The 19,415-nt window shown below is 49.1% G+C and overlaps 1 protein-coding gene across 7 annotated transcripts in view; it reads left to right on the forward strand.

The window, feature by feature from the left end:
• The window catches only part of TENM2 (teneurin transmembrane protein 2), a gene marked incomplete at both ends in the record, with an annotated part of 986,019 nt that extends 969,755 nt beyond the window's left edge, over positions 1-16,264 (forward strand). For all 7 annotated transcript variants that reach the window (XM_080698868.1, XM_080698869.1, XM_080698870.1 and 4 more), the window contains 4 exons: positions 1,521-1,817; positions 3,455-5,069; positions 13,849-13,979; positions 15,503-16,264. In XM_080698868.1, the coding sequence (XP_080554994.1) occupies positions 1,521-1,817; positions 3,455-5,069; positions 13,849-13,979; positions 15,503-16,264 (2,805 nt within the window). The remainder of the gene's footprint in view (positions 1-1,520; positions 1,818-3,454; positions 5,070-13,848; positions 13,980-15,502) is intronic.
• Between the last annotated feature and the right edge of the window lie 3,151 nt (positions 16,265-19,415).

Below are 19,415 nucleotides of genomic sequence, written 5' to 3' on the forward strand. Positions count from 1 at the left end.
TGCCTGTTAGCATCTTCCAGCGGCCCCTCCGGGATGTCTGGATCTGCAGTCAATTATGTTGTAAGAGTCTGGGCTGAGTCTGCCTTATTTCTTTCTCTTACAGCATCCTTTCAAGGCTCGCTGGGCCTCCAGGGTCTCTCTCCTTTGCCCTAACCAGAGCCCCCCACCCCCGCCTCCCTCTGCCTTCTGGGACAGCCTTTCTCCTCTGATCACCACGGCAGCTCCTAAATAAATATTAAATTATGTCTGGATGAGTTCCCCTATTCCTTTGAAATCTGAGCAAATCACCTCCTCTCTTTGTTGGAATCCTTAGGCCCGCTGAGCTTGCCCACTGATGGCCAGCATCCTTGACAGTGTCAAGATTTTTCACTAGGTATATGCAAGAGAGAAAGAGAGAGGGAGAGGGGGGAAGAGAGAGAGAGAGAGAGACAGAGAGAGAGAGAGGAAGAGAGGGGGGGAGAGAGAGGGGGGGGGAGGGGAGAGAGAGAAGAGAGGAGAGATATCACATTAGAATGAGCCTTGTATCCCCAGATCTCTGTAAATTGTGAATTTGGGGTTTTGTTTTGTTTCGGTACAGGGGATGGAACCCAGAGACATTCTACCTCCAAGCTACACCCCCAACCCTATTTTTTATTCCTTATTTTGAAACAGGTTCTCACTGAGTTGCAAAGGGCCTCACTAAATAGCTGAGGCTGTCCGTGAACCAGGATCCTCCTCTCTTACCTTCCCAAATCCTGGGATTACAAGTGTGTGCCACCACACCCAACTAAATATGGATTTCTAAGCCCTCCTCTCTACCCTTTCAGGTATCTTTCCATGAGACTTCATATGAAATGGTGGAACCTCTTCTTTTGGTCACAGGCTTCCCAGATAATGATGTGCTAAAAAAAAAAAGGGTCATAGTGTGCAAACATGTAAATATCTCACCCCCAGGGGAGACAGACAGGGCAGCCAAAACCCTCAGGCCCAGGGTAATCATGTACAGCTAATTTGTGCACAATTTTATTTCGTGTGTGTGTGTGTGTGTGTGTGTGTGTGTGTGTGTGTGTGTGTGTTACTGAGGATGGAACTCAGGGGCATTCTACCTCCCAGCTACACCCCCAGCCCTTTCTTTTATTCTTTATTTTGAAACAAAATTATTATTTTGAAACTCTCACTGAGTTGCAAAGGGCCTCACTAAGTAGCTGAGGCTGTCCTTGAAGTGTGATCCTCCTGTCTCAGCCCCCCAAATGCTGGGATTACAAGTTTGCGCCACCACACCCGGCTTCGTGCACAATTTTCACACTTCTTACAACTCGACAGCACCCTTGCAGTGGTGTGTCGCTTTGCCTACCCAACTGCTCACACCGGCCACTCCTGGGTCAGTCATCTCTAACCAGGAGCAGCCTCTTTTCTGCATCCCAGTGTACCATACCACTGTTACCATTTTCTATGTGTGCTATGATGTGAACGGAGTTTAGAAAACAGCACACACATGTCCCCATGGTGGCTCTCAAACCAAGCCCATTGTGTCTCCGCAGGTCCACGGAAGAAATCTCTTGTCCATTGACTACGACCGGAATATCCGGACAGAAAAGATCTATGATGACCACCGGAAGTTCACCCTGAGGATCATCTACGACCAGGTGGGGCGCCCCTTCCTCTGGCTCCCCAGCAGCGGGCTGGCTGCCGTCAACGTCTCCTACTTCTTCAACGGTCGCTTGGCTGGCCTCCAGCGAGGGGCCATGAGCGAGAGAACGGACATCGACAAGCAAGGCCGGATCGTGTCGCGCATGTTCGCCGACGGCAAAGCCTGGAGTTACTCCTACCTTGACAAGGTGGGTGAGCCGCCACCTGCCAGCGGGGCTGGCTGCGACCCCGCGGCCCTGTGTGTGGCAGCCTGGCGCTCTGCCAAGAGACACTGGAACATCTTCACTTTGACTCTGCGGGGGGCCCCTCCCTCGCCCGCCCCTGCTGGGAGGCTGAACGGTCCTGAAGGGGAATGTTATCCATAGCTCAACACTATTACCATTAAAAGAAAAAGGGAAGTGCTTTAGACACTCAGTAATGGCAAAATGGATGGATCGTCTGATTTTATTCTAAGAAAAGAAAAAAGCAACTTTGAGGCGAACAGAACCATCCCACTAGCGGCACACTGCTAATTATCTCTTAGGAACTGAAAATGCAGTGACTCATTTCTGTCTTGCCCTCAATTAAGCCAGCAGGGTCAGTAATTTTGCCCAAACTCAGCTCACAGCACACCCTCCTACTTGGCCTATTGGCTAGAACAACAAACAGAGTCTCCCTACATAATTCTGTGTCCGAAAGTGCAAATCACAGGGCTCTGACTGGAAAGAGATCGGGGTGGAGCAGCAGTAGAGGGAAGTCAAAAGCCAGGCACAGCTACTCAGGAGGCTGAGGCAGAAGGATCCCAAGTTCAAGGCTGGCGTGGGTAACTTAGCAAGATTCTGTCTCAAAATTCAATTTACAAAGGAGTGGGATGTAGCTTTTAGTGGTATAATACTTGTCTAGCATGCATAAGACCCTGGGTTCAATATGCAGTGAGTGAGAGAGAGAGAGAGAGAGAGAGAGAGAGAGAGAGAGAGAGAGAGAGAGAGAGAGAGAGAGAGAGAGAGAGAGAGAGAGAGAGAGAGAGAGAGAAGAAGAAGAAGGAGGAGGAGGAGGAGGAGGAGGAGGAGGAGGAAGAAGAGGAAGGAGGAGGAAGGAGGAAGAGGAGGAGGGGGGAGAGAGAGAATGTTATTTGTGAGCACATCCCAAGACTTGAAGGCTGCCCTGGCTTCTAGTTATTGGATAGGGGCTGGTTAGCCTGGGCTTCTCACTAGACTCTCCTAGGTGCTGGTTCATTTCTTCCTTTCTCACTAACTCATTATGCCAGGTACTTGCAGACAGAGTAGTTACCTCTCTGCAAGAAAGGGGCTGCTGTCCCCTTGGTCCCTACCTAACACTGTCCTCAGCACACCACAGAGTTCTGGGAGGGCTGATCGGCGGACGCAGGGATCTTCTAGTCGCCTTCAGCTGAGGCCATCCATTTTCCATAGAATTAGTGATTCTGGGTTATTTTGTCTTTGTAGTGTCTTTGAACTAGAGGACAGATGCCATGCATCTCATCTCAGTCCTCCAAGCCCTCAATACTCAAAGGACTGTCTGAGCATCATCCGCATCCTCTGGGACCTGGTTGCACATGCAGATTCCCAGGCCCTGCCCCAGACTTACCTAATCAGAAACTGCCTTTTTATAAGATCTTTACATATTCTGAATGTACACTAGAGTGTGCAAAGCCCTAGTTCATCACAACTGGTACACCCAGTGGAATGAACCTATGTTGTCTCTGGTATCAACTTCTCATCCTTCACAAATTTTAAATGGGCACTTGGGAAATTGAATAATTCTGTTACTTAAGTGTTTGATCTTAACACACTGACTCATGTGTTCCGTTCCCCTTTCCTTCCTCCAGTCCATGGTCCTCCTGCTCCAGAGTCAACGTCAGTATATATTTGAGTACGATTCCTCTGACCGTCTCCACGCTGTCACCATGCCCAGTGTCGCCCGGCACAGCATGTCCACGCACACCTCCATTGGCTACATCCGCAACATTTACAACCCTCCGGAAAGCAACGCTTCAGTCATCTTTGACTACAGCGATGACGGCCGCATCCTGAAGACGTCCTTTTTGGGCACTGGGCGCCAGGTGTTCTACAAGTATGGGAAACTCTCCAAGTTATCAGAGATTGTCTACGACAGTACAGCCGTCACCTTTGGGTACGATGAGACCACAGGTGTTCTGAAGATGGTCAACCTCCAGAGCGGGGGCTTCTCCTGCACCATCAGGTACCGGAAGATCGGCCCCCTTGTGGACAAGCAAATCTACAGGTTTTCAGAAGAAGGCATGATCAACGCCAGGTTCGACTACACCTACCACGACAACAGCTTCCGGATCGCCAGCATCAAACCTGTCATCAGTGAGACTCCCCTTCCCGTTGACCTCTACCGCTATGATGAGATTTCGGGCAAAGTGGAGCACTTTGGCAAGTTTGGAGTCATCTATTACGACATCAACCAGATCATCACCACGGCTGTGATGACGCTCAGCAAACACTTCGACACGCACGGGCGGATCAAGGAGGTGCAGTATGAGATGTTCCGGTCGCTCATGTACTGGATGACGGTGCAGTATGACAGCATGGGGAGGGTGATCAAGAGGGAGCTGAAACTGGGGCCCTACGCCAACACCACCAAGTACACCTACGACTACGACGGGGACGGGCAGCTGCAGAGCGTGGCCGTCAATGACCGCCCGACGTGGCGCTACAGCTACGACCTCAACGGCAACCTGCACCTGCTGAACCCAGGCAACAGCGTACGCCTCATGCCCTTGCGCTACGACCTCCGGGACCGGATAACCAGGCTCGGCGACGTGCAGTACAAAATTGACGATGATGGCTACCTGTGCCAGCGAGGGTCTGACATCTTTGAATACAACTCCAAAGGCCTCCTGACCAGAGCGTACAACAAGGCCAGCGGGTGGAGTGTCCAGTACCGCTACGATGGCGTGGGACGGCGCGCATCCTACAAGACCAACCTGGGCCACCACCTGCAGTACTTCTACTCCGACCTCCACAATCCAACCCGCATCACCCATGTCTACAACCACTCCAACTCGGAGATCACCTCGCTGTACTATGACCTCCAGGGTCACCTCTTTGCCATGGAAAGCAGCAGCGGAGAGGAATACTATGTTGCCTCGGATAACACAGGGACTCCCCTGGCTGTGTTCAGCATCAACGGTCTCATGATCAAACAGTTGCAGTACACGGCCTACGGGGAGATCTACTACGACTCCAACCCTGACTTCCAGATGGTCATTGGCTTCCACGGAGGGCTCTACGACCCCCTCACCAAGCTGGTCCATTTCACACAGCGTGACTATGATGTGCTGGCCGGACGGTGGACCTCCCCGGACTACACCATGTGGAGGAACGTGGGCAAGGAGCCGGCCCCCTTCAACCTCTACATGTTCAAGAGCAACAATCCTCTCAGCAATGAGCTGGATTTAAAAAACTATGTGACAGGTAAGGGCCTCAACCACCCCGCTCACACGGTGGGTCCCTGTGGAGTGGTTTCCTAGTAGACTGTCGGGGACTTGAGACCACACCTCTCAAGGGTGGTCTCCAGGAGGAGACACGATGGGAGGAGGGTTGCAGGTTCACGGCCAGGCTCAGATACTTAGTGAGACCCTGTTTCCAAATAAAGAATAAATCATAGGGCTGAAGGTGTAGCTTGGAGAGAGAATGCCCCTGGGTTTAATCCCCAGTATCGGAAAGGAAAATTTTAAATAAAAGAAAGAAAGAAAAGAAGGAAGGAAGGAAGGAAATAAGGAAGGAAGGAAGGGTGAGTGAGTGAGCCAGGCGTGGTGGCACGTGCCTGTAATCCCAGTATAGGTATGAGAGAAGGCTGAGACAGAAAGGTCACAGGTTGAGGCCAGCCTCAACAATGAATGTAGTAAGGCTCTTAGCAACTTAGTGAGACCGTTTCAAAATTAAAATGAGACTGGGGTGTAGCATGGAGGTAGAATATCCCTGGGTTCAATCTCTAGGACACCCCCACAAAACAAAAGGAGAAAAAAATGGACCTCTGGTATCAGAAATATCTGGTTCAGAATCTCTCTCTTCAGCTGGGCATGGTGGCACATGCTTATAATCCCAGCATTTGGGAGGCTGAGATGGGAGGATCAGGGTTCTTAGCCAGCCTCAGTTAGTGAGACCCTTTGCAACTCAGTGAGACCCTGTTTTGAAATAAGGAATAAAAAATGGGGCTTGGAAGCCAGGCATGGTGGTGCACACTTGTATGTAATCCCAGCATTTGGGAGGCGGAGGATCGCAGTTTTGCAGACAGCCTCAGCTACTTAGTGAGGCTCTTCACAACTCAGTGAGACCCTGTTTCAAATTTAAAGAATAAAAAATTAGGGCTGGGGGTATCTCTCAGATGTAAAATGCCCCTGGATTCCATCCCAGTACCGACTGCAAAAAAAAAAAAAAAAAAAAAAAAATGTGGCTGGGAGTGTAACTCAAAGGTAAAATGCCCCTGGATTCAATCCCCAGTACGACAAAAAAAAGTCTCTGTCTTCTAAATCAAATCAAAAGTCCTTGGTCCTGCCTCTCAGAACTATTTTCCTTCTCTGTGAGAGGGCACTGATAAAACCATCCCTTAGAACAGTCATGAGAAGTGAATGGACCTATACAGGTAAATCTAGTGCCTGGTGGCTGCTCATGCAGTGGCACCTGCTCTGCTATCAACATCGCTGTTATTAGCAAAGCAAGGCATGAGCATCAGTACTGAGATGACCAAAGCCCTGTTCCTGACCTCCAGAGGCTCACCTAATAAGACACACATTCAAATAGCCAGCAATAATGCAAGTAGACATAAGTCCATGCTACCATAGAGGTGTCTGTTCGGTTATTTGTTCAAAATCAGAGTGGCACCAGGCAGGATTCTGGAAATACAGTGGCGAGAAAAAAAGAACAAAAACAAAAACACAGCTTTCTCTCAAAGGCATGCATATGAGTGTGCACAGTGTGTGGATTAATTCAAATTTGGAAGATCTCAAAAAATATAGGAAGGCCCATGTCAAACTGAGCTTGAGAAGGAATGGCCAAGGCTAAAGGAAGACTATGAGAAAAAATCTGAGGGACATAAGAAGATTGCGGAGGGGCACAGAAGGACAAACAAGGGAATGTAGATTATCTACTTCCCCTAAAAACTTAGAAGTCAATGAAATGAGGTCCTCCGTCCATCCAGCATCCATCCATCATCTATGCATCCATTCTACAACTATTATGGAGCATCCTACGTGCAATAAGTACAAGAAATGCAGTGGAGAGCCAAAGTCCTTGCCTTCAAGAGAATAAATCAAGAAACCAGGATGTCTGGATGGACCCAAAGAGACCAGGCTCCCAAGGACCACTCTCCAGGAGGAAGGCTGGGGCCATCTCACCTGTTGATGGATTATATGGAAGAGCAACAATGGGAACCACCCAATCAGAGCCCTGCATTCCATGGTGCTCGTGCCTCTTGAACATGGGCCATGGAAGCACCAACCCTCAGGGACCCAGTGCCCACCAACCCTCTGTCCTACATCCCCTAAGGCAGAAAGGAAGCAACAGCGTCATGGAACACAGTGCCACCCTTCATGTCTCACGCTGTAGGAATAAGTGGATGGCCTCAAGGGCTCACTCACGGCCAGGCAGTGCTACGTGACCAGCTGCAGCCCTTTGGAGCCCAAGAGCCGCAGCCAAGCTGGTGCCTCCTGCCCTCCCCCTCTCTCCATGACTTATCACAGAGCCTGCCATGATGTCCTACCAAGGTTTCCTCCTCTAGGGCTTAGCAGGACTTTTGTCCCCAACTCACTGCAATTTCACATTAAAGTACCACTCGGCAAACACACACACACACACACACACACACACACACACAATGTCAGGTAATGATAAGTGCTATAAAATTTAATAGGATAAGGGTCAGACGAGAAGTGTCTCCTCTATTGAGGGTGATCACAGAAGGCCCTTCTAAGCGGGAAGCATCTGTGCAGAGACCTTTATGAATTGGAGCAGGGAGAGGAAGAATGTTCCAGAGAGAGGAAACAGGAGGACTGGCGAAGCTGCCCATGCCTATCTTAGCCAGAGGAGAGAATCCTTCCCCACACAGAAAGAGCTTCCCAGAGCTTTGCCTGGCACTAGATGCCTTAGGAACAAATCAGCCAGAGGCAAATAAAGAGAACCCCACAGAGAAGGCTGAACAGGCACCAGCTGCTGCCAAGGCCCAAACAAAATCATTCACGGGACACAGTCAACCTCGCCGACCTCCTCAGCTACTTTCCTGCTTGTCTGCAAAAAGAAAAAGAAAATTAGCAGGGTTTTCTGAATAGCAAGATGCTCTCCTCATTCCAGTGCTTCATGGAGACTCAATAAATGGGAATCGAATCAATTTGAACTAAGTCCAACCAAATTGAATCCAGAAACCATTAGAAAGAGTCTAAAATAAAGGGTGGTGTCAGCAGGCAGCGTGCACGGGGCTGACGTCTGCAGGCGCAGCTGAGAGCAGGCAGGCCAGGTAGAGGAGGGAGTCAGGCCAGCACAGCCTACACCTGCTGCCACCTGTTCACGGCGCGATGACCCTTGGATAGTGGAACCGAGCAGAGAACACCAAATCATTCTCCACTGTTCGAATGCTGGCTCATCTGTAAATTCCATCTAAATTAGTCCTAATTTACCACATAGGAGACTAGCAGAGTGGTTGAACTCGCTGCTTACAATTTAAGCGGAAGAGGTAATTAAGATGTAGTCAGGAGAAAGACAAAGAACAGAACCTTCTCTCTCCAGCACCAAGAAGAATCGATGCTGTTTAGAAACGGCTCTCTGAACACAAGTAGCAGGTTCTGATGCAGAGAAAGATTCTGTGTTCACTCAAGAATGCTAGGGCAGAGATGAAGGATATACCGAGTGGAGAGTAGAGACTGGGTAGATGTTCAGCCATCTGCACTAGAACTCAGCATCACCACCAGGAGCCAGGGAAGGAGGGCAGGAAATGGGTCCTTTCCCGCTCATAGATTCCAACATACCTTTTTTGCAATTTTTGTTTTTGTGTGTGTGGTACTGGGGATGGAACCCTTCTACCTCCAGGCTACACTCTCAGACCTATTTTATATTTTTATTTGGAAACAGGGTCTCTTAAGCCAGTGAAGGGCTTCGAACCTGTGCGATCCTCCTGTCTCCCTCCGCCTCCCAAGCGCAGGGATTACGAGTGTGCGCCATCACACCAGGCGCAAAGGTTATTTCTTACTGTTATTTTTAACATGACAACTGACACAATCTGGGATGAAAAAGTATTAGAAGAAAGGGTGTAAAACAAAAAATAGTGGCAGAGGTGCTTCCTCCCAAAAGCCTGCAGTATCCCCAGACTTTCCAATTTTAGCATCCCAGGGAACTCCTTAGTCTTGAACATAGTGGGACCTATGCCCAGCCCTAAGCTCTGACCTGTCCACAGACCACTTTTCTCTGATGTCAGCACATCTCTAAACACCGGTTCTGACCTCACCAATTATTGGCTGTGTGACTTGAATGAATGCCTTAACCTTTCTGAGCCTTTGTTTCTTCATCTGAAAATCTATGAATGGGGGGGGGGGGTAAGCATAAAGTCATCAGCCCAGCCCAGAGTGAAGGCTAAGAAGCCCATTCATCACTTATAAGCAGCTGTGGACCTGGAGCTGGTGCACACGAGGAGCCAGACACATCCTTCACATAACATTCTGGGGAACATGAGAAGCAGTCTCCAGGTGCACCTCAAACCGGATTGGCTCTGCATTGACTGGCTTGCTTTAGCAAACCATCCATTCCAGATAGAACTGGAGTGAAGTGAGCCTGCTAGAAGCCACCCTGATGAGCAGTATTCCTCCCTCGCCCTCCCCCTCCTCTCCCTGGAGGTCTTTGGATATACAACCCCAGGCACACTGTAGCTGAGGGTCAGGTTTTGTGGGATTTAATTTCTGTGAGAAGGCATAACCCCCTTCTCACATTATTCTCCTCTCTTCTCTCTCTCCTCTCTCTTCTCTCTCTCTCTCTCTCTCTCTCTCTCTCTCTCTCTCTCTCTCTCTCTCTCTCTCTCCATCTCACAGAAACATTTATTCATGCCACACAGTAAACACTACTTATACAAAGGTATAGCGGTACTCTATCCCATCTAACATGGCTTCTTTAAATTTACTGGCAGACTGAAGTTTCCTCTAATGCGTACTCAAGTGAGCTGATGAATGCTGACCAGGAGCAGGAGCAGGACCTTTCAATGCTTTGCTGCTTTTATCAGCACTCCTGAGTTGATACATGATGAAGCTCACCAACCCCATTCCCATCCAAATCTCCTGGTAAACCTGGGTATAGCTGGGCTTCATGGGGATCCAGATGTTTTTGGTAGTGCTTTGAAACATCTGCGCCAGCTTCTGCCCAGCGCCTCTCTCAAGGTCAGGCTGCACCCACGCCGCCACACTGGGCGCGGCACGGGCTCAGCAAACATGTCCATCGACTGTCTGAAGCCTGTTCTCTTCTCTTATTTACACTCAACCCCTGAGGATGTTGTGCCCACACGGCTTTTGGAGGGAGAGCAGTGGGAGCAGAGTCACAAGCTGTGAGAAACAGGGGCACAGTGAGCTACCCGGAGCGGGGAACCCAGCTCAGACTCAGTGACCGCCTCTCCATAGATGGCTTAGGGAGGTTGTCACCACTTACCCCAAAGAGAGTGTCTGTCCATGCTAGAATTCCTCTGCAGAATGAGGATAGGCTGAGCAACGTGAGATGATTCAGAATAGGTTTAGATGGCCGGGCGTGGGGATATAGCTCAGAAGTAAAATGCCTCTGGGTTCCATCCCTAATACCACAAAAAGAAAAAATTTAATTAGCTATACAAGTTCAGATATCAGGGAGAGGACCAGGCTGGGATATAAATTTTGGAGTCAGTATCAGCACGCAGATAGCATCTGGGCCCTGAGGCTGGATAACTGTGACTGCAGATAAGATGGGGAAGAAATTCATGGAGAGTCTGGACATTCCAACATTAAAAGATGAACAGGACGAAAAACAGGGCAAGGAGCAGCCACTACCTAAGAGAAGGAAAAACAAGAGAATGATTTATCTAGAAAGCCAAGAAGAAAAAGAAAGACAGGAGCTCTCTCCACTTGTCAGATACTTCGGATAAGTCAAATAAGATGATAACCGTGATCAGCTGCAGCTTAGCAACATGGGAGGCCTTCAAGGCCTTGTCTGGTTGTTTAAGGGCAGTAGTGGGGACAGCAGTCTGGATCAAAAGAGCCTGAGAGGGGGAAAGTGGAAAACAGTGGGTATGCAGGATTAGTTTGAGTTTGAGGGGGTTTTGGGGTGTTTGTTTGTTTGTTTGGGGGTTTTTTGCAGGTCTGGGGATGGAACCCAGAGGCATTTGACCTTCGAACTATACCCCTGCCCTATTTTTTATTCTTTATTTTGAAACAGGGTCTCACTGAATTGCAAAGGGCCTCACTAAGTAGCCGAGGCTGTCCACGAACCGTGATCCTCCAGTCTCAGCCTCCCAAATGCTGGGATTACAAGCGTGCGCCACCAAGCCTGGCGAATTTGAGGGGTTTTTGTAAAGGGGAATAAGAAGTAGGCGATAGCCAAAACGAGACGCAAGGACAAGAAGGGGAATTCCCAATGGAGGCTTGATCATGGGCAGCCTCCTGGAATAAGAGTAGAGAAAGCAAGGAGCCAGGGACAGTGTCGGGCGCCACAGCCCCATCAGCAGCAACTGTGACGAGGGTTCAGGCAAAGCCGCCTCGGGCTGTCTCCGTTTCCTGGGGGGGGGGGGTAGGAACAACGTGAGCTGCTGGAGGGAGGGACTTGGGGGGCTTTAGGAGAGATAAGAAGACATATAATCATCCAGGAGGTGGGTAGATGGCTGAATGGAGGAAAGGGGACGCACCAGGACTGCCAGTCTGCAGGAAGGCCAGCTGGAGCTCCGTAGTCAGGGCGTAAAGTGACACCTTTCTACTTGATCCGGATTATTTCCTCCGGCCACAGCCAGCTGCACAGATGCAGGCGTGGAACAGACAAAGGCCTGGGCTTGGCCAACACTGAGGTCTCTCCTGGTGAAATGAGAAGCTGCCCAGGGAGTGAGTCCAGGGATTGGCCAGGGAATGTGTGTTAGGTAGGAAATAAAGACCAGGAAGTTGAGAGGTGGGAGAAAGGAGTTTGGGATGGATAGAAGGTCCTGGGAGGTGAGGCAGATCAAAAGATGATGGGTGTCAGGTTATAAGGAGTAAAATAGAAAGAGTTGGGCATAGGCCATAGGGTGATCGGCATGAAATTGATATGATAGAGGGATCAAAATTATTGGTGATGGCACAGTCCAGAGCATCCACATGTGGGCTGATGATCACATGGGAATGATCATTCAAGGAGAAGAGGTCAAGGAACCAAGAGGATGTTAGAGCTGATGTAGGGGCACACATCTGTAGTCCCACTACTTGGGAAACTGAAAGAGAAGGATCACAGGTTCAAGACCAGCCTCAGCAACATGATGAGACTCTTCCAGCTAGGGGTATAGCATGAAGGTATAATTCCCTTGAGTTCATTCCCCAGTACTGTACACACACACACACACACACACACACACACACACACACACAGATGTTGAAGGGACCAAATGCTTGTCTAATGAAAACACTAATAATTAATGCAGGATCAGTGATGGCGCGAAGGAGAGTGGGCACCTCCAGCCAGGAACTAGAGTAAGCAGGGGACCCGTGTCCTCCTGGAGAAGAGTTTCAGCTGGAGCAAGAGGGGAAAGGAGCCTCTAGAGAAAGGTTGAGGACACGAGGATGTGGATTCCAGAGGGCACGGCGGCAATGTTTGGAAATTGGGGGAAGTGGAGGTGAGCAGAGAAGGGACGAGGCTCAGGGCGTAGCGTGAGCTCGAGGTGCCTGCTATAACTAGGGACACGCAGCATAATGAGGTCAGTCCTTCTGGACTCCAGGCTCATGGTGTTGGTGACAATACAGATGTTTCAGGAAACATGGAAGGAAGCCTCCTGCCTGGGAAAGGCTGCCTTACACTGAGAACCTGGACCATTCAGCAGAGAATAACCCAGGTAGGGCAGGTGGTATTCTTCCCAGTGCAAAGGATTTATCTTGACCCCTGGCAAGGGGTCTTCCTCTGTGCACGCAGAGCTCTCTCTTGACCTCTCTTGGTAGGAGGCCTGGAGAAAATGGATTTCAAGAGCCAGATAACTAGCCAGGCGTGGTGGCACATGCTTGTAATCCCAGTGTGCAGGAGGCTGAGACGAGAGGATCATAGTTCACGGACAGCCTCAGCTTCTTAGTAAGACCCTGTTTCAAATTAAATAATAAAAAATAGAAAATAGAAAATAGGATAGGAGGCGTAGCTTGGAGGTTGAATGCCCCTGGGTTCCATCCCCAATACCACACAAAAAAAGCCAGCCAGGCATGGTGGCACACGCTTGTAATTTCATCATTCGGGAGGCTGAGACCCGAGGATCACGGTTCGTGGACAGCCTCAGCTACTTAGTGAGACCCTCTACATCTTAATGAGACCCTGTTTCAAAATAAAGAATAAAAAAAATGCAGGGGATGTAGCTTGGAGGTCAAAGCCCAGATCCGCCAAAAAAAAAAAAAAAAGAGCCAGATAACTACAGCCCATCTGCATCCAGCCCTCAGAGCCCTGTTCTATGGCGAGCCAGCCTCAGCCCAGCAGCCTGAGTTTAAATGTCCTGCAGAGCAATAATAATCCTTATTATTATCACTGATCCCTCTGGCTGGTCGTTGGATCTGTACCTCCTAACACATTTTTTAGCCTGGGATGCTCCTCTAAATATTTGCCATGTGAAGGGCTTCATATTAATTGAGTGGTCCATGTACCTGGCACCATGATAAACCTTTCCATGTATTTTCTCCTTTGTTCCCCCAAACAACCCAATGAGATTGGTACAGTTATCTCAATTCACATCTAAACTGAGAGTGGCAGAAAGTTGTCCAAGGTCACACAGCAATAGGATTTGAAGCTGGGTCAGTCTAACCCCAGAACTGAATTTCTTCATCATGGTATGGTACGGTAGTTACTGAATGGCCAAACTGGAAAGGATGTCTACTTCCAAGAAGCACTGAGTCTAGATCCAGGAGATACTTGCCAGCTCTTGCCTCCGGCTTCTGTTGGACTCAGCATCCAACTACTCATCCATTTGGTTCACTCTTCAAGATCCACTGCAGCTTTCCATCCACCATGATTTCAGAATTCTCTATTTTTGTTTCCACCATAGATGTGAAAAGCTGGCTTGTGATGTTTGGATTTCAGCTTAGCAACATCATTCCCGGCTTCCCAAGAGCCAGGATGTATTTCGTGCCTCCTCCCTATGAATTGTCAGAGAGTCAAGCGAGTGAGCATGGACAGGTAAGCAGAGGCTCCTGCCAGAAAACCAGATGATTGTCCTCATTCCCTTTTGCAAACAGAGCAGAGGGCCTGCCGGGAGAGGAAAGCACTGGAGCTGGGTATAAAAGGTGCAGGAGACCCTGGGACTCCCGAGGAAAGCAAATGTCAGCTGTGTCATTCGCCTGGTGCAGCACGTATTTCTTTCCAACTTCCATTATTACCTTAATCGTGGTACCATTATCTGTTCAGTATATACCCCTGAGTCACTCCTTGATTAACAACAGCACAGAGAAATCCAGCAGCAACCTACCATCTGCACTGCCTATAAGATCATAACCCTTTCAGCTTTTATGGGAAGTAATAAAACTGTGGTTTGCAGTTTTCTGTCCCATTAAAGAACATTTTTATGCCCCACATAAAACCTCGGCGCTTTATGACCCAAATGTATACAGATTGAATTTGCAGAACATAATTTGTGCTTGGGTCTTTCCATGATGACCGAAGGGTGGTCAGTTTCAATTTGGGCACAGCTGGGACCTCTGCCACTATTGAGTGGGTGGAGCGGGCCTCAGCATCGGGCTCACCCCTGCGCCAGAGCCGGTACTCAGCACTATCAAAGCCTGAAAGGTCTCAGCTGCTCTGAATAATTGTCCAGATTGTGTACCTATAGAGAGGAAAAGGGGGGGCTGCGAGGTAATGGAGAACAGCGCTCTCTTAGTCCAGCCCCTGGGGGACCACTCGGTGGATGAATAGCCATCATTTCTCTCGTTTATCTAAGTACGGTTACCTCCCAAACACAGCCTCTTCCATTATCCCAGCCTGTCCCCCAGCCACCAGTTGTGACGAGTTGTCATTTGTGAGGGGAGAACTCAAAGCCAAGGAGATAATAGTGATTTCCTTCTACTGAACCAGGGCCAAGATCCAAAGCCGGAGGACATTCCCACTGGCCCTCACAGCCTGGATCCCTTAGCTTAGTGCTTCTCAAGCATGCAAGTCACCCGGAGTGTCCTGCTAATCCTGCTAATGGGACCCTTCAGCCCAGCAGGCTGGGGACTCCGCTTTGCTGACAGGGGAGGGCCCAGTGACCTCTCTGCTGCCTGCCATGCTTGGAGCAGCACAGTCTTAACCCAAAGAAAGTAATGAATACCCAGGGTATTGGCCTTGGAGAAATCCAAGTCCCATTGGTGGGATTCAGTGCCCCGGTCAGGGCACTCCTGGGTCTGAAGTGCGCAAGATGGCCACTACATCATGAAGACAGCGACCCTTCGCCCCAGCCATGATGAGCCATGCACGGGCTTGGTACAGACCTGGGCAAGGCAGCAAACCTCCTTGGCCATCTTTTAGTTAGTGCCATGATTATGAGATGGACAGGGCTCTCATAAGCCAGCCTGCCCAAGTTGCAAAAGGGAGGACCGGGTCAGCCCCAACAGTACCAGCATGATATTGATTATTGCAGGAAGCTGCGAGCATTCCTCTTTCCGGCTGCCCCTTAATGAGCTGCCTGGCCCACCTCCTCAGTCTTCTGTATTTTCTTGTGCCCACAGCTCATCACGGGTGTGCAGCAGACAACCGAGAGACATAATCAGGCCTTCCTGGCCCTGGAAGGGCAGGTGATTTCCAAAAAGCTCCACGCCAGCATCCGAGAGAAAGCAGGCCACTGGTTTGCCACCACCACGCCCATCATCGGCAAAGGCATCATGCTGGCCATCAAAGAAGGGCGGGTGACCACAGGCGTGTCCAGCATCGCCAGCGAGGATAGCCGCAAGGTGGCGTCCGTGCTGAACAACGCCTACTACCTGGACAAGATGCACTACAGCATCGAGGGCAAGGACACGCACTACTTCGTAAAGATCGGTTCGGCCGACAGCGACCTGGTCACGCTGGGCACCACCATTGGCCGCAAGGTGCTGGAGAGCGGGGTGAACGTGACCGTGTCGCAGCCCACGCTGCTGGTCAACGGCAGGACTCGAAGGTTCACCAACATCGAGTTCCAGTACTCCACGCTGCTGCTCAGCATCCGCTACGGCCTCACCCCCGACACCCTGGATGAAGAGAAGGCCCGCGTCCTGGACCAGGCGCGACAGAGGGCCCTGGGCACCGCCTGGGCCAAGGAACAGCAAAAAGCCCGGGACGGGAGAGAGGGGAGCCGCCTGTGGACTGAGGGCGAGAAGCAGCAGCTCCTGAGCACGGGACGCGTGCAAGGGTACGAGGGCTATTACGTGCTTCCGGTGGAGCAATACCCAGAGCTCGCAGACAGCAGCAGCAACATCCAGTTCTTAAGACAGAATGAGATGGGCAAGAGGTAACAAAATAATCCGCTGCCATTCCTTGTCTGGATGGCTCTGCAGGAGTAACTGTGATCTCCTCTCCTAAGGAGATGAAGACCTATCGGGGGCACTGAAGCTGGGCTGCTTTAGGGTACCAAGTGGCAAGAAAGCTCACATTTTTTGAGTTCCAATGCTACTGTCCAAGCGAGAAATCCCTCATCCTGAAGTCACTAAAGCCTGGCTATAAATTCTGAGGAAATCAAAACACACGGATGGACGAAAGAATGAGCAAACACACAAAATGTTCCAAGTTCCCCTACAATATGACCCACTTGTTCAGGGTCTGTCGCAGAAAAAGAGACGAAAAGAGACACGAAATACCCAAAAGGAACGAAAGAACAAGACACACACACAAAAAAAAATTTTTTTAAAGCAGACAAACAAACAAAATAAAATAAGCAAACACACTGATCGAAAAATCAAAGAAATGAAGACGAGAAGGCCTGGCATCCTATTACCTCACTCAATCACACGTGAGCGACACGGAGACATTCACAGGGGCCGGCGCCACCGACCAGCTGAGGACGATTCAGACTGCTCGTTGGACAAACGCTTCCGACGTTTTCGTTTAAGCAAATACAGGTGCATTTAAAACACGACTTTGGGGGTGATTTGTGTGTAGCGCCTGGGGAGGGGGGCATAAAAGTGCAAGAGTGAGCGCTGGAAATACTTTTTAAAGAAAAACACAAGGATAAAAAAAAAAATCCACATCAAAAGTCAAAGAGAAATAATACCGTCCAGCACTTAACTCTCAGGTCTCAACTTAGTCCGGCCTGAGCCAATTTATTTGAGCGCAGAGTGTAAAATTTAATTCAAAATGGTGGCTATACTCACTACAGATAAATCTCATACTCTTTTGTCTTTGGAGATTCCATTGTGGACAGTAATACGCAGTTACAGGGTGTAGTCTGTTTAGATTCCGTAGTTCGTGGGTATCAGTTACGGTAGAGGTGGGACATTGTTACTCTGTGTTAACAGGTACCACTTCCGGTCACCCTGTACATAATACGCCGCAAGGCACAATCACTGTTTCAGATTTAAAATTATTAGTGTGTTTGTTTGGTCCAGAAACTGAGACAATCACATGACAGTCACCACGGGGAGAGAAAATAAAAAAATAAATAAAAACAAAAAAAATTTTAAAAACTTAAAAAAAAAAGACAAAAACAAAAAAAAGTCTAATAAGAACTTTGGTACAGGAACTTTTTTGTAATATACATGTATGAATTGTTCATCGAGTTTTTATATTAATTTTAATTTGCTGCTAAGCAAAGACTAGGGACAGGCAAAGATAATTTATGGCAAAGTGTTTAAATTGTTTATACATAAATAAAGTCTCTAAAACTCCTGTGGACACTGGTCTTCTGTGGAAGTGCTTTGGGATGGTTAAAAGGCAGGCACCCTGAGGAAGAGCTGCTGACACGCAAAGGCTGAGCTGGTAACACGGAGCATTCCTTGCCTGAAATGCTTGGGACCAGAAGCATCCTGGGTCTCAGAGTTTAGAATACCCACTTACACACAATGATATAATTTGGGGGTGGGACCCAGTTCCAAGCATAAAATTCACGTGAGTTTTAAGATACCTTATGCACAGAACCTGAATGTAGTTTGATGAGCTATTTTTTCCCCTTTAATGTACTGGGGACTGAAGCCAGGGACATTCTTACAACTAAACTCTACCCCGGCCCTTTTTATTTTTTTATTTTTAGACAGGGTCTTGCTAAGTTGCTCAGGCTGGCCTTGAACTTGTGATCTTCCTGCCTCTGCTTCCCAAGTACTAGGCTTACAGGTATGCATCACCACACCCACTTTATGTGATCTTTTTAATCATTTTAGGCATGAAATAGTTTCATGGTGTGGAATTTTTTACTTTTCCCCTTACAGTGGTGTTCAAAAATTGGGGATATTGGAGCATTTTGCATTGGGGATGATCAATCAGCCTGTACTCTGTGTGTGTGTGTGTGTGTGTGTGTGTGTGTGTGTGTGTGTCTGTGTGTCTGTGTGTTTGGTGGTACTGGGGGTGGAACCCAGAGGCTTTCTACCTCCGGGCTATACTCCCAGACATATTTTATACTTTATTTGGAAACAGGGTCTCACTAAATTGCTGAGAGCCTCACTAAGTAGCTGAGGCTGGCTTTGAACCTGTGTGATCCTTCTGTCTCGGCCTCCCAAGCGCAGGAATTACAAGCGTGCGCCACCACGCCCGGATCAGCCTGTACTTTGAACATTTGGAAGGGCTTTGGTTGGAGCATCTTGGTCCTCCCCACACGGCTCCAGTCATCCTGGTGTCCTGACTGCCTGCAGCTGTAGCCCCTCTGGTGAGGAGGAGAGTGTGGGCTTCATGCAGATGCGTAGTAAGGACCCTCTGGCCAGCCCACACATCACTCGGCTTCAACCTGCCTGTTTTCTTGTTCTGGGAGATACTGGTGGGAACACACTCACTGCATGGGGGACTCTATGTGAGTGTTCACAATTTCTTCCAGGCGAGATCAGTTTACCCCAAAACCTGCACACTTGGGAGCAGCTCAAGTAAGAAGGGCACTTTGGGTTTGGGTGAATTTTCACTTTACACCCCTACAGTTGAAAGAATGCCATCATGAATAGCTAGGAAGAGCTGGGTGTGGTAGTGCATGCTTGTAATCTGAGTACTTGGGAGGCTGAGACGGGAATGATCGCAGGTTCAAAGCAGGCCTTGGCACTTAGGTTCTCAGAAACCTAGTGAGACACTATTTAAAAATAAAAAAGTCGCCGGGCGTGGTGGCGCACGCTTGTAATCCCCGCGCTTGGGAGGCAGAGACAGGATGATCGCGCAGGTTCGAAGACAGCCGCGTGCGCTGGCTTAGGAGACCCTGTTTCCAAATAAAATAAAACTGTAAAAATAGGTCTGGGAGTGTAGCCCGGAGGTAGAAGGGCTTCCAGGAACCCCAGTACCGCCAAAAAAATAAATAAATAAAATTAAAAAATAAAAAATAAAAAAGTAAAATTGGCCCGGGGGTGTAGCTTGGAGGTAGAATGCCTAGCTTGGAGGTAGAATGCCCCTGGGTTCCACCCCAGCACCACACACACACACACACACACACACACACACAAAAAAAAAAAAAACCTTGTGGGCAAAAGAATGAATCTGTGA

This window comes from Muscardinus avellanarius (genome assembly GCF_963383645.1).
Source record: "Muscardinus avellanarius genome assembly, chromosome: 7".
Taxonomy (NCBI): domain Eukaryota; kingdom Metazoa; phylum Chordata; class Mammalia; order Rodentia; family Gliridae; genus Muscardinus; species Muscardinus avellanarius.